The 12,816-nt window shown below is 47.4% G+C and overlaps 1 protein-coding gene across 3 annotated transcripts in view; it reads right to left on the bottom strand.

Moving 5' to 3' along the window:
- PHAF1 (phagosome assembly factor 1) overlaps positions 1-12,577 on the bottom strand; it is a 36,831-nt gene extending 24,254 nt beyond the window's left edge. Inside the window, exons 1-4 of one of the 3 annotated variants that reach the window (XM_067004687.1) lie at positions 12,544-12,577; positions 12,131-12,238; positions 7,364-7,446; positions 3,693-3,776 (exon numbers count right to left, since the gene is read on the bottom strand). In XM_067004687.1, coding sequence (XP_066860788.1) covers positions 3,693-3,776; positions 7,364-7,446; positions 12,131-12,194 — 231 coding nt within the window. In that variant the 5' untranslated portion in view covers positions 12,195-12,238; positions 12,544-12,577. Of the gene's footprint in view, positions 1-3,692; positions 3,777-7,363; positions 7,447-12,130; positions 12,341-12,396; positions 12,422-12,543 lie in introns of those variants that run through there. The other 2 variants (XM_067004688.1, XR_010834633.1) reach the window with 2 other exon arrangements.
- Between the last annotated feature and the right edge of the window lie 239 nt (positions 12,578-12,816).

Raw genomic sequence — 12,816 nt, 5'->3', positions numbered from 1 at the left:
CAATAGTAGGTATGGATCTTAGGTTCTGAATACATTAGTGCAAACTTGCATCTGAGATTGATTTCACGGGATTTTTATGTGACTGTTACTGAGTCCTGAGGCTAGACTGGGCTTTAGGCAGATGATTTTTAGTGAGTAATCACCGTCAAGCACAAGCTCTTTCCACCCTACATCTGTGTTCCTGTGTCAGCAGGAACAGAAGAGGTGGAGCACATCATAATTGCTGTAAAGAAAAGGTAGAGAGATTTTTATTGCTTTGGAAGGATGCGCTCTTCAGTTGGACATGAAGCAGAATTCCCCAGGGAGCTTGCTACCAAGCAGGGCTAAAAATATCACCAGCTAGGAAGGAAGTCTTGGTTCTCGGAGATGCCTGGCAAATATCGCCCCCAAAACGCCCCCCCCGTCACCCCCCAGGGAAAAAAAAAAAAAAAGTACTATTCACAATGCCCAAACCACTGCATAAAAATAAATAACAAAAATCCACATTTAGTGGTATGCTGTTCACTCAAGAAGTTGGAAGAATTCTCCAAAGCATTCCTAGCTTGCTCAAAAAGCCCACATGTTTCAGGATACAAGCAACAAGTACAGCACAAAGCGAGTAACATTAACACTCTGGCAAAGCCAACTTAAAGAAGAGCAAGCTAATTTTTCTTCTTAATAAATACACTTTGAATTATGCTTCTCGGAAAAAAACGGTTATCCAGTATTTCAAGTCAAATGCAGTTTGACATGTCCAGATGTCCTTTAGTGAGCAGTTTGTTAAAAACAGACTACTTTTATGAAAGATTAGGCATGATTTTACGCTTCTTTTCCCCCCCCTGCCGCTAGGAAAGGTTTCTAGAAATAGAGAAAACCACCCCACAGACAGATCTAGCTTTGCAGAAGCTATTGGAAGGCACCGGGCACTTCCCAGAAGTTCAGCTGAACCACGCTGCCATGGTGGAACACAAGTCGAAAAGCAATGAGAGAAAACAGTCAATGAGGACGAGTATATTGCTCAAACAAGGCCCCCCTCGAGAGGAAGGCACTGACAGCAGCCAGCAGGCACCAATTTGCCATCAGCCTCTTCCCCCAATTCAGACAGAAGATCTATTCGTGTCAACATTTCTTTTTGCTAACCGCAAGGGAAGAAACAAGCAAAACTCAGCAAGATGTAAATATAGTCAAAAGAGCTTGTAAAAGCCGTGAAAGGCACACGGACTGAAGCAACACGGCGACAGGCCACAGCACTAGAGTTAGTTTTTAAGCTCCGCAGCTGTTCTGACAGGAGGATTAACGTGATTCTTTCTGTGTGCAGAGGAACACACACTGGGAAGACCAAGGACTGTTCAGTGATAGGGTTTCTACACAACCATAAGGCAGTTGTCTTAGCTGAGTCCAAGCTGGTGTATTGTCACACTCACTGCTTGTGAATTATTTCTGGTAAGACTCCTAGAGACATCCAGGTGTCTGCCAACAAGCAATAAAGGAACAACGTTGTATAACCAAGCTTTTTCTCCCCCTGAAGAGGAGCCTGGGCAAGAGATGCTGTTGACATTCACAGTACAAGAACGCCTTCAGAACCTGGTCTAGGATTTACTTTTTCACAACAGCTCACAGCTCCTGTAGTAACGCCTCCTGCATTGCTTTGGCTCCCGAAGGTGAGCAGAGACAATGCACAGACCTTCTGACACTCCCTGAAGGAGGAGAGGGAGCTTTTGAGGAACACTGGCTTCACTTCTTTACCACCAAATTCTTTGCGTCTGTCAAGGCTTTCAGTTTTAGAAGCTTATTTCAACCTCTCACAACCAAATCCAGCAGTTTTTGTATTTGAAACAAAACAACACACGGAGCAAAGCAAGAAAAAAGACTCCTGATTTTTCCAGTTTTGCTGCTGCCGAGCAACACTGAAAACAGTCTGCCATCTCAAAAATAGGCTGCACTTATTCTACACCTACACCGCTCTTAAACAAGCTCACTTCTGAGGTGATCCCACAGCATTTCTTCTACAAAGCTTCCAGGCCGGTTTCACAAGCAGCATGCATAGCACCGTAAGCATTCACACAGCTTTACTCCATGGATAAACACGAAAAAGACAGCGCTAGCCCACTAAACAACTACACGATGGGGAGAAAGACAAGACAAAAACCTCTTGCATGTCTCCTAGAACGCTGGGTGTTGAAGTGACACCAAAGCCAGCCCCTCAAAAATCTCTTGGCAATGAAGAGCCATGGCATACACTAGCTCTACCTGAAAACATCACAGGATCGTGATATTCAAATAAGTGGAAGGGAGTAAGCTATGCACTTTAAGTCACGTCAGTTTTGAGTTCAGACTCCTCATTATTTTGGAAAGATTTCCTACAAGTATAGCTTACGCTGATAAAGATCTATCTGACAAAGAATCTGTAAGATATCTTAAACTGTGAATTCAAATAAGCAATCTGAGTAACTGGAAGTTCCAACCTTAACAAAAAAGAAAATCATGCTATTACAGGAATGAATTTACAAACATACTTCTGTAAGGCAAATACAAACTGAAATCTGGCACACTGCTACATCCCAGCAGAGCTTTTTGCGATGAAGAAGTACCAGGCTGACATTTTGGAGAGTGACGTTCTGCTGCTGGTTTTACTGGAGGCGTGAGGAAAGTGAACAGGGCTCCACCTAACGCTGTTCCAAAGCTGGGCAGTAAGGATGTGAGCACCATATTCCTAAAGGGTAAGCGTTGATTTTTTTAGCTGTACATTTAACAGCACATTTCTGCTTTCAAACGTCAAATAGCTTGGCAGCGAGAGCGCTGCACTCTCACACAATTACCCCCATCTGTCCCTGGGCACGGAGCAGGTTATGCACACCACGTGGGAACCCTGCTCAACGCAGCTGGTCGCTTGCCAGAAGTCTGAATTTTTGACCATCACGCTAAGAAGTCACTTTTTAAACGCTGCAGTTAGGAAAGCTTTTTAAAATTTCCTACTGATTTGGGCTCTGAAGGCTCACAGCAACTCATTTTACGTCATTTTCAAAACAGATTTTTGGAGAACATAAATGCAATGGGAGGTTAGCAACCAGCCTGCCCTTTATTTTGCATCTTAACTACACAGAGCATCCTAGAGAGGCACAGCAACACCCAGCCACCTAAAAGCACCAATGTAGAATTGCTGGGCTGAGGACTCTGATCACAGAGATAAAAAATAATCGAGAACAAACTGGAGGCTGCTCACAACAGGCGAGAATTTGGCCTGCTGAGAGAAATGAGGCACTCACAGCCACACAATCGTTCTGTGCATTTAACAACTGAAAACTAAGAATAAGAAGTTTACTCTGAAAAACAAAATGGCAGCACAAATAAAGGAAGAACTTGGAAAAAAAACGCTATCTAGTTTGCATTAACTCATGATCTGATTTCAAATCTCAGGCTTAACTATAGTAATGGCCTTTCCTGGCTTTTGCTGCAACTTGAGACCCGACGGACAAGTGAGATCACGCTGGGCTGTTGTCTCCTTACAGTCCCCTGTAGAACATTGTCTTAATCCTATAAACCAAGATTTAACCCACAAACCAAAACATGCAGTTCGTTATCACACAATAGCACTAAATATGGCGCATTAAAGGTGTAAAAGGGCCACATAATTATTTACGCTACTTTAAGTGTCAATATATCCTAGGGCTTTGTTCTGCACTGCTTTCTTTACAGGAAGGATGCTTTATTACCTTAAGTCTCTGATTGAAAGCATCAAACAGCAGTTTGATTCCATCCTGAGTCAGGTTAAGGATGAGGTCATGGCTAAGAGGTGACTGTAAAACAAAAAAAAGCTGTTAGGCTTTGTATTTTAAGGCTTCTTCGTTAAGATACATATCATTGCATAAAATGCCTCAGAAAACAACTGCTTGTTCAATAAGCATAACACAAATACATTTGGCCAAACCCCTCAATCTCTTGTCTTACAAGAAATAGGATCTGCACCTTGCAAGAGCTCCCAACAGGGCAGCTGCCTGTTAGTTTAAGTTGGGGGAAAAAGAAAATCTTGGAAGTTAACGTTCCAAGTTTAGCATCACACAGAGACATCACGCAGGGAGAAGCTGCTACAGCCTTGGCACACGAAATAACAGCCCGTCTCACAAAGCCTCGCATCAGAACTATGAAAACACTCGAGAGAACGACGGTGAGAGGGCTCTCCACTTCAGAAACCAGGAGTGTCACCGTCTTTCTCAGGCCTGAAAAGGAAGGCTTCAGACTCTCATGTTGTGAATTTTGGTTTCCTTAGTTACTGTGAATCATAATAACTCAAGGCTTAATTTGCAGTCTGCTGGAGTCAATAGGAGACATTCCGCTGGCTTCATGGTGTCTGGATAGGCTCTGCACCACCTCCGTCTGCTGCAGAGCTCTGGAAGCTGCTCGCTCCTGGGCTGGTCCAAGCCATGCACACACAGCCAGTTGGTCCCCGTTTAGCTATCTGATCGTCTACCATCTAAAACACCTGCTTTAAAAAGCTCTGCCCTCCCCAACTGCCTCTGAGGAGGAGGAAAGAGGCTAAATGACAGGCAGGTGACAGCACTCCTGCCCCAGAACTGCACCAAGCGATTATTTAGCAGAAAATCAAACCAGAACGGGACATCTCGGGCACATTCAGGCTTCTAGTGTGAGCAGCCACACGGCACAGCCCTTTTTATGAATTAAGCATAAGCTATCTTAAAGCTGCTACTCCCCTGCCCTTCTGGGAGGAGGCCTGTGTTTTGACTACCAGAATGCTAGTGTTCATCCCTAATTTTCTCTTCGGTCTCATGTCAGCACTGTCACCTAGCCTGGATACTTTTCATACATTCTCATGTGCCTCTCCCATCCCTTCCAGATGGGGAAGTAACCAGATCCTAGATGTCACATTGCTAGGTCCAAAGGAGCCAGAGAGCTTCCAATCTCACGCAGTGCAGATTTCCCATTCCCCTTGGTCCCTCCAGCAGCTTTCCTTGAAGCAGCTTCAGTTGCCTCGCACTGTGGCACCAATACTTCACTACTGCTGGCAAACCTTTTTATGATACAGCCTAGAATTGAAGCAGCATGGCTTCATATAGCCATGAGCCTGAGAAAGAAGGTCTAATGTCGATTCTGACCATTTTTTTTTTTAAATCCCTCATAAAACTAATTTAGAAAGACCTACAGATATAGCAACAAACAAAACAAGTGCAGGATTACATTTAAAATAAACCAACATGGCTTTTCTGATATTGGATGTGCTCTGTGTATCTCACTGGTTCCTAAGCACAATTTTTATAAGGTTATTCCAAAACTAATATGAGCATTACAAGTACTTTTGAGTGGATGAGAAAAAAAAATACATCCGAGGAAGAGCTTGATAATTATTTTAGACAATAGCTTCTATTCTACACTGGCATATCTTCTTCCTTAACAAAAGAGAAGATTCAAGGGCACAAATTTAGCTCACGTGACTTTTGATGTACAAAACTAACACTCAGGTACGAAGGGAGATGTCAGGAAGCTATGGGAAAGGCCTTCCTAAAGGAAGCAGGTCAAACGCGCAGTCACACTCCTAACACACAAGAAGCTGCAGGAAAAACCCTCATCACTACACACCCCCCCACACACAAACCCAGAGGAAGAGGTTGGGGAAAAGGCAGTTAAGCACCCCACCTAAACCGACCGAAAAGGAGTTAAAATTCTTTAGTCACAGAAAAGTGTTCATCGAGATGTTTTTGGCACCGTTTGGGCATCCCATTTGTGTCAAGTTAAAAGGAGAGCTGTGGGCAGATCTAATTGCATTTAATTGTCATATAAATTTTTGAAAGGAAATACTTGCTGCTGGAGTTCCAGGATCAGAAATTAGATGCCACAACTTGAAGTAACATTTGATCACTGAGCTCAAAGACATTATTTCAGAGAGGAAAGAGATGAAGGCTGTTCAGGTATAGCTTAGGCGGATAAAAGCTGTGCTAGGTGAAGTTTGTTTAAAGCTCTGAACCTCCTAAGCACTGCCCCAGCAGGTCTCGGTGCCCAGCTGGGGAAGAAGTGCACGATGTCCTGCACAAGGGCAAGGGGACAGCCACTCAGCTGCATGTTTAGAATGGCAGGTGGAAAAAACTGCACCAATATCAGGCACTGGCTCCAAAAAATATACGGATATTAAAAAATGATTACGGTTTGGGGAGCAAAACCTATAAAAAACCTGCAGATACAGTGAAAATTTAGTATATATGGTCAAGCACAACACAGCTTTTGGACATAAAAGACCTATGAGACGTGCAAGCCCACCACGCTTCCTAGCACAGGGCTGCTGATCTGATTCTACAAAACTGAGAGGAAAGGGAATCTCGTCGTTTAGTTAAACAAACCTCAAAATAATTCTGGAATGCACTGTAGGAAGAAAAAACAGAAAACCTTCACAGCATACAAAAAAACAAGGAATGCATTCGCTGCCAAATGGATGCCCCCATGCCTTATATACGAGGAGCTAAGTTTTCAATGTGCAAAGTAAATATTCTGTCAGCATGAAAGCCAGAAATCTCCATAATCTGAAACAAAAAAGGATAACTCATCTAATTACATCAGATATGTATCCAGCAGCAAACCACCAGAGCTGAGCTTGCTCCTTAGTCATTCAGCGCTCGCTGCAAATGCATGAGGCCCCAATCAGTACTCCTGATATAAAATGAACTGTTGGCAGCCTTCGCCTTTTCCCTGATGCAGAGATCTACAGCACATGCATAAAATCTCCTGATTAACGCGCATTTCACACAACACACATCTGGAGAGCCACAAACCTCCGCAGCCCCCATCTCCTCTCCCCTTACACTTTCTTCAAAGCAAAGGTGGGCATACAAACCATTTTTTTTTGGTCGAGCAGAACGGTTTCACCTCCAGCCCCCTTTTCGATGGAAGTCAAGCATATTAGGAACTAATGACTGTTTAATTATGAACAACAATTAAAACATCTTGCTGGTTTAAATGACCACATTCCCTTTCTGCAGGCAGAACTGCAGATCCAGAGAAGCATGGAGGCGTTTTCAGGGGCTTCATCACGCCCAAACCAAACATGAGAGTGAAAAGTAACGAGTGGTTGGGTACTTTTAAGTGCTGCCACACTAGATGACAATGGAAAAAAAAAAAAAAGACTAGAATTATCCAGCAGAACATTTCCTTTGATAAAGTAAAACCAATACTGCTCAACCACCACATCTACAAAAGTGGTATCTGTTAAATCTTAGCACTGTGCTGAGATTAAGCTTGATTTGAAGCTGTTATAAGACTGAACAGTTCAGCAATGCATGGAATATGCATGTTGACGTGACATGGTGTCAGTATGCCCCGTTATGCCCTAATTCTGGGGCACAAAGAGGTAAGAGACGTGGGCAGCCCACTCATTACTCACCTGCTCACTGTAGAGAACCTGGACATTCTTGATAATGCGACAGTGTTTCTGAAGAATTGCTACAGCCTGAGCCAAGGGCATTCCTGTAAGCAAAAACAGAGGATTTCTCCAGCTCAGAGATGGGGTAACAGCATTTTTGGACAGAAAGGTTGCAGATGAGATAAAAAGTCATCGTCAGCAAACAGTACGTTACAACATCCAGGTATGCAATCGACAAACAAGCCTACCTGACTCACGGTATCGGCACAAACCTGTTTTTTGGAATAGAAAAGTCATTATTTACCCACCAGCTTGTCAGGCACGACAGAAAGAAGAGTACCTCTAGCCACAAAATTAAACGGCAAAGGTTAGGCGGACGAGAGCACGTATCTTTCTACACACCACGTGCAAAATTCTCAGCTTTGACAATCCAGTGAGTGACACAGCAGCCTGGACTGAGCTCCACAAGAGCTGATGGGTGTTCCTGGGAGCAGCCTGCAGGCTCCTGGCTGCGTTTTAGCACACATCCTTCAGTCTGCTTGACAAGCTACTGAGTAGCTGCATGAGGAAGACTGAAAACACTGAAAGAAAATTGAACCGTGGAAGAAGAAAACACTGGAATATTCGCAGCTACTGGTGCAGCCAGAGGAGTGCCGAGGAAGGGACTTTGTCTCCTTAGTTTCCAGTTCCTTCAACACGCACCATCCCTAACAAAGCAGGCAGCAGATCTGACAAAGCAAATTCAGTTAAAGACACTACACCTGGTTCAGCCACAGTACCCAATGTCACCATTCACACCGACACCATTTCCAGGGCTATTTTTACAGTGTCTCTCTCTACAGCAATAAATTTTGGAAGTGCAGCAGGACAGCTGAACCTGCAGCAGGCGCGATGGCTCCGCACGGCGCCACCTCCCCCTGCACCTCGCTTCAAACCTTGGCTGTCCTTCCAAATGAAACACCATCGGGTCCCGGGATTCTCATTAAAAATGCCACATTTGAGCACAAGCTCATCATTTTGAGGTTTTATTCCTTCCTAATTCCTGCAAGTCAACTGTGATTTAGTTATCTGACACTTTATTCGCACTCCTTGCCCCTTTCTTCTCTACTTCTGGTTCTTAAGCTTTAAGAAAATTGCCTCAAATAGAAAAATTGACCGCAGGACCCGCACTTTTATTTAGGTAACAGCTCAGGTATTTCGATTTAGAGATACCAGCTACGTCCTTTAAGCAGTCTGTGCATGCTGTTACAAAGTACTTGTTAGCCATTATCTACTAAAAAAAGAAAACTCTCTCTTCAAATAGAAATCACACACCCCTAGCTCACCACTGGTACTGCTTTAATGCAACACCAGCATAAGACGAGAACCATTTTTTTCCTGTGTAGCACTAAGTTACATGCCTATTGCCTGTACACTGCAGCTTTTCTGCAATTACAAAATCTAATTTTGCAAAGCAGAGTTTTACAGATGAGAACTACCACGGTTTGGTTTGTAAATACCATATAGAAATGGTTTTGGTAAAGTTTTTTCCAAGAGCATGGGCTAACGTGAAAGGCAATTTTGTGACTGGAAGTTTTACACCAGAAAATGACAAATTCAAGAAGAACACTGATTATTTTAATACCGGCAACAAAATTTAAACGCACAGAGGGACACGACAAAGCAGCACTGTTTCCTATTATCCAGGAAATAGCAGTTGCCTTGTAGTCTAGGCAGCTGAATCCTGGAGTGTGTTTGGAGAAGACAGTTATGTACTAGATAATATTTTCAAAATGGAACAGAAACATCAGGAACAGCAAGAAGCTAAGATCAAAGGAGCTGCTGCAAGAGTCACGCATCTCTTAACCCAGACGAAGCTACCATCCCCCAAAAAGCATAAAGCCCATTTTCAAAGTCCGGGTTTCTGGGAGACAAGCAGGGGTATGACCATTAAACCTCCTGAAAAAGAAATGCCCAAGGCTCAGCAAAGCCGGCAAGCAAGCTGGATGCTGATGGCAAGTGCCGGGGGTTGGCAAGGTGTCATGAAAACACGCGGGGAGAAGAAGAGAACACAAGCTGGAGTGGGGTTTGGAGCCCGGTGTAAACTGATGCAATCCTGGGGCCGTGAGTGTGCAAACAGATAGCTCATGTGACTCTTACTCACAGCTTTCTCACGCTGGAGGCAAATGGGTAAGGGCTGATTTCAGGCAGTTTTCGCTGACTGGGAAGCAGGTGGGTTCTGCCATGCAACTGCTCAGCAGAGCTACAAACGGGAATTGAAGTTCTCCGGGAGCAGTCCCAGAACCTGAACTGCACACGGAGGAGCCAGTACCCTCCCTTCGCCTCCCTTAGCAGAGAGGCGAGGAGGGAGCGCAGAAACTAGGCTGTTTTTCTCCACCCTTCTCACACACAGACACGCAAACACCCTTTTTCCTCCCCAGCCTGCAGCCATTGCAGTCAAAGAGGAAAACAAAGAATTCTTTTTCCCCCGCTCACCAGCGTGGAACTGGGAAGCTCGCAGGGCTTCCAGCGCATCGGACAGGCAACCAAAGCAAGCCACGGCAAATAAAGCACACAAAGCTCAGCGCTAGGACTCTCCTGGCACAGACTTTCCCCTTCTCTAAACGCTGGGGGGGACACAAGATACTCCTTGCAGGTACACTGCTCGCCAACAGCACGGCTTGAAGGTGGGCAGCCCTCCGACTCTGGGGCTTCAAGGGGCAGGGAGAGGAGGAGCGAATCCAGATGGTAAAAAGATGACCAGAAAATGCAAACGTCAGCAAGTCATAATGCCCAAACAAAGGGAAGTGAATCTTTGTAGGCAAAGAAAGTCTAGAAAGCAAGAGAAATAGAAGTGTGCCTGAGAAATTACACGTCTCTAACGCTAATAACACAGCTATAGGCACTGCAAAATCAGTATTTAATTGTTCGCTTTTAAAAAGGCAGGAATGTGGCCTGAGAGGAGCAGCGACCCAGGTACCAAACTGAACACAAAACTCAGCCTCACTCAAATTGTTTAGCGCTCTGCTCACACAGTGAGTCAACACTGGAGCCAGAAACAGCATCCAAAAACTCACGTAGAAAATTTTCCTGGCATTTCCCCTCTGTCATCTCCACTGTGGGTACAAGAGTGGAAGCCAGAGGCAGCGGCAGGTCAGGAGGGCTGCCGTGAGCGCTGCTAAGAGTGGCTCTGAACAAACGCTGAGTGGAAGGAACACCACGGGCAGCAAGAAGCCCGTTTACACAAACGCTTCCAGCCTCGGTACCGCTCCCACAGCCCGGTCAGAGGTATCAGAGGCAGCTCTCGGAGAGGAGCACTCGCGCAGGACAAAGTTAAGTGTCTCAATGCCTAGTCAGCCTCCTGCTCCGCACCAGCAGGTCGTGCTAATTATACATGAGACGCATCACGTGGTGGCTATGTTTACTCCAAGAATTACAGCCGGGTTTCCTCCCTCTCACATCTATGCGTGTGTACACACAGACGGAGACACAGCATGTAATTTTAGCCATGGGATTGTGTTAACGGGCTTCTTTGAGGGCGCTTGGGAAAATGAAAACAATCCTTAAAAAAAAAAAACAAGGAGAATTGGGGAGGAGGAGTCAGCAGCGTATCTTCACGAGCACTGCCAGGGGATTTAATTTGAGATCACATTTATTTTCAGGTAACACAGACACTAAGGGATCGCAGAAGGTCATGCAGAGCGGAGAGAACACGGGAACACGTCAGTGGTATGAGAGGAGATCAACGAGGTTTCAGAAGGGTGGGACCGAGGTACTGCTATAATTAGCCCCCAAAGCCATTCTAACGCTCCCTAACCACCGCGCTCTGAGCCCGCAGAGGCACAACCGGCCCTTTGTGTCCCACGGGTTTCCCATCAGCAGCTCCACACCACAGCACCGCTCCCTTGGTGTAACCGAAGTTCATGGAAGCTGTGTGCTGCTCTTTTAAGCCTGTCCCCCTGCTGCCACAGGTGACAACAGTAGCAGAAGCAGTGCTGTAACTCAAGTTCTGGCCGCCGCTCAGAGCCCTGTTTACCTCAGCCAAACTCCTGTTACCGCTAACAAACACCAGCAACAAAGATGGAGAGTTCTGACAAAAAGAGCCCCATGCTGGCACCTCAAACAACCCCTTGAAAAACACAACAGCTGCAGTGTTTTCTGAGAACTTCAGGGACTACCACAGTTCGCCCGAAGGCACGAGTCACCTGAGGACGCTCCAGCTCTGTGCCCAAGTGCCTCGGGCTAGCACCAGCCAAATTTGTATCGGCTGGGGGAAATTCTCCCTCCTCACTGCAGCGCGGGGAGGATCGGCTGGTGGGCAAGAGCCTTGCAGATGAAAAATAAGAGCTGCTGCAAGGGAAAATACTTATTATCTAACCCTGAGAAAGCCTCTCAAAAGTTTGCGTTCCCTGCTCTGATGTCGCAACCCAGCAACGACACAAAGAAATTGTGAAACCCGGCTCGTATTTAGGGTCTGGAGAGAGGCACAGCACTTAGGCTGAGCATTCCCACAGTGCTATCACCTGGCAGGCAGCACTCAGCCCGCGGCCGGCACATCCCTGCCTTCTTTTTGGGGCCCGGGTTAGCCTGGTCCAAGGAGAGCAAGACAAAAGACGGTGAAGGGCTGGAGGAAAGCCTGGCAGCTGGTAAACAAAGCAGGGGGCGGCGTGCGGAGCCGGAGAGGTGCCCCACAGCAGCTCAGGGGGTCAGTTAATCCAAGAGAGAAACGTGAGGTGCTGGTTTTAGCCGGGGACGGACGGAGGGGGGGGGAAGGGGGGGTGGGGGGCGAAGCCCCCGGGGGGCACTTACCGAGGGTGAACTCCCATTGCTCGTTGCCCAGGGAGCGCTCGGGCACCACCTCCAGGTCCAGCATTGGCGCGGAGGCCCCGGCTCACGGGCAGCGGCGGCGCCGGACCCCTGCGGGGAGGCGGGGAAGGGAAAAAAAGGGGTGAGAGAAAGCCGGAAACCCCCTCAGAGCCCCCTCAGGGCCCCCCGGCCCCCTCAGGGCCCCTCGGCCCCCCTCAGCCCCAGCGCTATCACCATAGCAACCGCCCCCACCCCTCCAAAAAACCAACCTCCCCCCCTCCCTCTACGCCCCCCCGGGGCTGTGGGGAGCCGCCCGGTCCCACAGCACCGGGGGTGGGCGGAGGATGAACGGGGAAAGGGGGGGGGGGGGGGGGGGGTAAAGGCCGCCCCCCCCGCGCCGCGGGGCCGCCGCTCACCTCACTTGCGGCTGCTGAAAAAGCGCCGGGCGGCGGCCGTCAGGCGAGGCCGCGCCGGGGGAGGGGCCCGAGGGGAGGGGAGGGAGGGAGGGGAGGGGCTAAAAGGAGCCCCGCCCCTTCGCTGAGGGGAGGGGGGAGGCGGGGGGGGGGGGAGGGGGAAGGCGCGGGTTCGAGACCCGCCTCGGCGCGGCCTGGTGGGGAGGGGACACAGGGATAGGGGACACTGGGGGATAGAGGACGTGGAGGGGAGGGGACATGAGGGTAGGGGACGTG

Source organism: Anser cygnoides, chromosome 12, assembly GCF_040182565.1.
Source record: "Anser cygnoides isolate HZ-2024a breed goose chromosome 12, Taihu_goose_T2T_genome, whole genome shotgun sequence".
In the NCBI taxonomy this organism is placed as follows: Eukaryota; Metazoa; Chordata; class Aves; order Anseriformes; family Anatidae; genus Anser; species Anser cygnoides.
Note: the sequence above shows the minus strand (reverse complement) of the source record. Positions and strands in the feature narration are given on the sequence as shown.